A 6,284-nucleotide genomic window follows, 5' to 3' on the forward strand; every position below is an offset into this window, starting at 1 on the left:
AATAAATTGATGAAACCCTAGTTCCTAAAATGTAACTTTCCAAATAAGCCCTTGGCCAAAATACAAGGCCTTCCCAAAAACATAGTTCATAAGAAATAAGACATGTGAGCCAAGCATTTTCAATCCCAATTATTCTAAACTAGTAAAATAAATCATTTAACCAAATTAGAAGCCTCCAATAACAATAGGCCGTATCTCTAAATCATGTCTTCCTCAGCATGAATAAAGTGGATCAAAGCTGGTTCTTCTTCTTTAAGACCCATCTTCAGTGTTGGGCTCTTGCTGGCTTCATCCCAAGTGGATTGCACCAATCCTTGCATTGCTTCCTTGATCTTCTTGGCCCTTGATCTTGTAATTGGCCCATCTGGAACTTGCAAAGGATCTTTAAGAGTAGGCCCACCTTGGTTCCTATCAAGAGTACACGTGGAGTGTACTCTGTGTGGCGTAACATGTGTGAAGGGAGTATACATGGAGTGACTCCATGAGGTGCAGTGATACACCGTGTGGCGTGTTGTGGAGATAAAGATGGGTGCGTAGTTATGACATGACCTATAGTCTGAAATGACAGATGTCACCGTGTTTGACTTATGTCTGGGAGTATCTGTGAAGTGACAGGACAAGTGTAAGAGTGCGCAGCGGAAGCATGATTGGGGAATGTCATGAAATGACATGGTTAAACCATAAGTTGTGCTTGTGATGGGTGAGGAGTTAATGTAAGAGTGGCGTAGCAGGAGCGAGACAGGGTGTCACGATGTGACATGAGTACGTGAGGGACCATACTCATAATGAGTTAGGAGTTGGCATAGAAATGACGTAGCAGGATGCCAGGTGACGTGACAAGATCACTGTGTAGCTTGAGAGTAGCCTTGAGCTATATGACGTGACGTAGTTGTGAATGGAGTCTTGTCATGTTAAGTGTTGGGATGAATTGTCAAAAGGGACGTGTAGCATGAAGAGTCATGCTAGCTTGGTTAAGAGAAGGTTAGTATCGGAGTATTGCGATTGTCCCTATGAGTATATGATCAACATGTTATATGTTGATCTTATGTGATAAAGAGGTAAGGTACATGTGTAATCTGGTGAGACACATGTATTGGACGTTCACCATATGTAATGGGTAATCTGTCCTAAGCATGGTTACACGATGCTTAAGCCTCAGAGTTGGCTTAGAGCCGTGTGGCGTGTATGAATGAGAATGAGGATTTAGTGTGAGCTAAGGTGCATGGAGGTAGTGACGGGTGTATTATTTATGATTGGAATGCATGATTCCGTCGGTCGGAATCATGTATCAGAATGTGGTCAATAAGAAGAATAAGAGGAAGGTCTTAGTATCTTAATCCTAAGATGAATTATGGATTTACTTTAGTGGATGAGCACTCGAGATAAAACCTTGAGTTTGGAAGAGGTAGTGACCGTAAGTGGATCTCGAAGGTTTTAGCATAGTAAATGGCACGTAAGAGCACGAGATAGAAGGAGAGTGTTCCAAGTGAAGTGTAGTTCTACTTCTAGTTTAGTTGCTTATACATTAGATAAAGAATGATGTCAAGGTTATGTGTATGCATGTAAGTTGTCATTTGACACGCACATGAATAGACTGCATGATATGAAAGTAGCATGGAGTCCAGATAAGTATTACGTTCATACTCTTCTAGAGTTTTCCAAAACGATATGAAATGAAATTGAAATGCTTTTCCTTTATGATGCATTACGAAATGACACGAGAGATGTTTTAAGAAAGTATGCTAAGTTTTCGAAGGTATACATATGTACGACCCTTCTTGGTAGCCCCTTTTTACACACCCAAAGTATTAATTATATGCATATGAATGGATGACTATAGACAATATCTATTGTATGTATTTTCTAAGAAAAGAAATGTTGAGGTTTATGCCTGATGCTTTAAACGACGCGAAAAAAGTATGTTGTTTTAAAAATCCTTATGAGCTGATGCTTTATGGATGCCATGAATTGATGTTTTATGGATGTTATGAAAGACGATGTTTAAGCTTTTACTTTTAAATGATGTTCTTCCATGAATGAACTATTAAATGAAAAGAACTGAAAAGATAGAGCTGAAATGAACTAAAAAGAAAGGACTGAACTGAAAGAAATGATTGAACGTTTAATGGATGAAAATACGTAACGACCATATGAATGAATGAAAAGGGTACCAAAGGACTAGACAAATTACAATGCCAGGGAGTAGTAGTAGTGCACCCAGTGCTGCCCCTGATGGAAAAAGGATTCCCAACCCGTAGCCATGGGCAGAGTCTTGGTCCAAAAGACTGCTAACTCCAACACATGGGGTGTAATAGTGTGTACAGCCAATGAAAGTGATAAGAAAGATTGTATGAATGTATGAATGCATGAATGTATCGAGCTCTTGAAGAAACGAAGGCACTGAAGGGAGAAACGCTTTACGAAAAGAAAGCCCATTTTTAAAGGAAAACCCCATCCAGTGATGTTTTCAAATGAATGCATGTACGTATAGTATGTATGGTATGATGAATGCATGAATGAAAACCTATGTTATTATATTTTAACGGTATGAAGTAATGTTTACTGAGTATTCGACTCATTTTAATTTTTCTGCGTGCCCCTCCCCCCACAGGAACTGAATGAGCAGTACGCGTTAGGACGGACATGGCCCATGGAGAAGAGCACAAAGGTCTAGGCATGAGAGTTTTATTGCATGAGAGGCCCTTTTATTTTATTGTAAGATTGATGTTTTCTGTTGCAAACCTCTTTTATTCTCAAAATATATTTTATTTTATAACGTCGAGTCTTGCACCTTGGGTATGGAAGTGAAAAGTTTTAAATCGAACAATAATTCCTGTCGTCCTTTCTAAAATCATTTTATAAAAAGTCTCATCACAAGGACGGGCGTTACAGAGCCGCAAACCAGCTACCTCCATCTCGGGGTTATCCTTAGCCAAGTATAAATACCCCATCCCTCAGTCGAGAAGGGGGTTACTCACTCTCTTGAATATTCTACTATTATCTTCCTTGATTGATTCTTTTATTCTTATCTCTCCTACACCGAAACTAACTTAAGCATCGGAGGTATCAAGGCCTCAAGCTCCCTATTTTCTATCTTAATAGGAATTAGGCTTGAGCTCAACAGGTTTACAAAAATTGTTCATGAAATGTACTATTGTAACAAAATGTGCTATTGTAAAAGAATTAGTAAATTGCCCAAGCTATGAAACACGACATCAACAATTTATTCACAAAAATTGTAACGAAATGTGCTATTGTAAAAGAACTCAAACCATAAGGAAGCTATTAAAAAAGTGCACATTGCATAAGAGTAAATTATAATATAAACTATTTTGATTAATATGTAAATAATTTACTAATTTTTATTGCACGAGAGATAAATATCTCCAAAATAAAAGACCGATGAAATGTCAAATAAGTCAAGGTAACGTTCAAAATAATAATAATAATAATAATAGAAATTCTTTCTTACCAGCTGCGACTAGAATTATCTCTCGCTCTTATCTTTAGCCCCGTCCTTGAGCGCGATAAAAAGCGGAGAAGCAAGTCAATAAAGATTTCAGAAAGATGGGTTCGAGAGGGGCGAATTTGGTGCTATCGAGGGCCAATAGAATGAGGGCGAAGTTGCAATCGGCCCTGGAAGCGACGGCTGTGGAGATCGACGACGTGTCGTACCAGCACGCCGGCCATGCCGCTGTCAGGGGCACTGCGGATAGCGAGACTCACTTCAACGTTAAGATCGTGTCACCGAAGTTCGACGGGCAGAGCCTGGTGAAAAGGCATCGTCTTGTCTATGATGCGTTAGCCGATGAACTTCAATCTGGACTACACGCGGTCTCTATTGTGGCCAAGACACCCCAGGAAGCCGCCGCCGCCAAATAAAGCTCCGTTGAAAGAGTTCTGAAGGTTATAAAACTGGTGAGTTAATGTTGAGGTAGTTTTGTTTTGTTCAGAAGCCATTTTTCAAATGCGATATCAACTTCCCATCTATAATGGAATGTAATCTTTTCTCAATAGTTATTCCTGATGCTTGGAATAATTTTCAGAAACACACTGTTTCTCTTTTAGATTTTTCTATCCCTTTTCACATATATTGTATATTGGATGGTCGAGGTTTATGCATTCTTCGTTTTTCTCTATGAATAATCAGTTTTCCAGCATTACAGTCGAGCTATGGCTTTTAATGTCTTTCTATCATGCTTTCCCTGTCTTTTAGAAGGAAAGGGAGAATATATATTTTTTTTTTCGTGTGTCATTTTGATTTAGGTTTGTTTTCAAGTGCCATTTTTTATGGTATTAATGTGTCACTACTAGGGTCGAATTTCGATTTTGGTGTAACGGGACAGATATGAAAATAGGGAAAAACACAATAGAAATGAACTGAAGACTCAAGAACAGCCTTGAAATCTTATTGCACAGAGAACTTAGGGTTCTCTAACCTCCTTAAAATCCACACGTGAACAACTAACAGAATACCTATACAGTTGGTTTCCCTCCCTTTTATAGACAATTCCCATTGCCTTTACAAAACGCCCCGTTTAACCACCTATATATAACCGTAACTCACTTCCCTCAACGCACCGTTTTATCAACAATCAACCTCTTTATATCTAAGATTCTAAACGCATCGTATCCAATCTCATAGTTAATTCAGTTAGCTTTTACTTCACACTTAACAATCTTTCCCCCTTATAAAGCCTTGACCACAAGGCTAAGAATCTCAAATGCCCTCCCCATAAGGCCCTTGACCACAAGGCCATCAGTACAGCATCTGCTTCTAGAGTAAGGTGCCTACCAAATGATGATAGGTATTCCTGAGTTTCCATAATGATTCCCAGGTGCTGTCATCTGTACTTGCTCCAGTCCATTTTACTAACACTTCAGTAACAACATGATGACCTTGCTGTTTCATTCTCCTCTGCAAAATAGCTTCAGGCTCTGGCTGAATCTGACCTTGCGAATCCACAGGTGGAAGTGTTGGCAAAGCCTTAATCTGCTGACCCAGTTTCTTCTTTAAACAAGAAACATGAAAAACTGGATGAATTTTTGAAGTAGATGGTAATTCCAATCTATAAGCCACGGTACCAATCTTTTGTACAACCTTGAAAGGTCCATAAAACATTGGAGCCAACTTCAAATTGTGCCTGAGAGCAACTGACTTCTGCCTATAAGGCTGAAGTCTCAAGTACACCCAATCATCCAACTGAAACTGCCTGTTAGACCTCTTCTTATCTGCATACAACTTCATCCTCTGCTGAGCCTTTTGTAAATTGTTTTTCGAAAGTGCCATGACTTGTTCCCTTGACTCGAGCTGTTGATCAACTGCTGCATTAGAAGTAATTCCAGAAGCATATGTAATTAACTTGGGTGGAGGGTACCCATATAAAGCTTCAAAGGGTGTTATGCCAATTGATGAATGACATGTAGTGTTATAACACCACTCAGCCAAAGGAAGCCACATACTCCATTCCTTAGGCTTGTCACTAGTATAACATCTAAGATAACATTCCAAACACTTGTTTAAAACTTCAGTTTGCCTATTGGATTGTGGGTGATAAGCTGAACTAAAGTTCAAGCTAGTATTTTGCAGCTTAAACAACTCTTTCCTAAAAGAGCTTGTAAAAATTGGGTCTCTATTCGAGACTATCGATCTTGACATACCATGCAGCTTGAAGACACCAGAAAAAAACACTTCAGCCACTTTGCTTGCTGTATAAGGATGAGAAAGTGAAAAGAAATGACCAAATTTAGTCAATCTATCCACCACATTGAAAATCACACTTACCCCTTTGACATAGGAATGCCTTCAATAAAATCTATGGAGATGTCTAGCCATGGAGAATTTGGTATAGGTAAGGGTTACAACAACCCTGGAGAAAGTAATGTCTCATGCTTATTGACCTGACAGACTCCTCACCAATTTTTTAACATCATATCTCATACCTTCCCAATAAAAATCTTGTTTAGCTCTGTGCAAAGTCTTGTGATACCCTACGTGGCCTGCTTGTGGATTATCATGTATAAAATGCAAAATTTTCACCTTAAAAGGTGAATCAAGTACAACCACTAATATGCCTTTCCTGAGTAACAGCCCATTCTGCAAAGAATAATTCTTATGCTCCCCAACCCCTTGCTACAATTGTCTGCAAATCTCACCAATTTTCTGTGAAAAAGTATAGCTTTTTCTCAACTCATCAATCCAAAGTGGTGTTGGAAATGATATTATAGCCAAAGTAGCAGAATCTTCCCCAATTTTTCTGGAAAGGGCATCAGCAACTTATTCT

General features: G+C 38.9%; 1 protein-coding gene across 1 annotated transcript; it reads left to right on the forward strand.

Moving 5' to 3' along the window:
• Positions 1-3,494: 3,494 nt before the first annotated feature.
• On the forward strand, positions 3,495-4,157 carry LOC121241860 (protein BOLA1, chloroplastic). Its single transcript, XM_041139713.1, has one exon. The coding sequence runs from the start codon at positions 3,568-3,570 to the stop codon at positions 3,880-3,882; it is 315 nt and encodes a 104-aa protein (XP_040995647.1). The 5' UTR covers positions 3,495-3,567; the 3' UTR covers positions 3,883-4,157.
• The last annotated feature ends 2,127 nt before the right edge of the window (positions 4,158-6,284 follow it).

This window comes from Juglans microcarpa x Juglans regia, chromosome 8D (genome assembly GCF_004785595.1).
Source record: "Juglans microcarpa x Juglans regia isolate MS1-56 chromosome 8D, Jm3101_v1.0, whole genome shotgun sequence".
Taxonomy (NCBI): domain Eukaryota; kingdom Viridiplantae; phylum Streptophyta; class Magnoliopsida; order Fagales; family Juglandaceae; genus Juglans; species Juglans microcarpa x Juglans regia.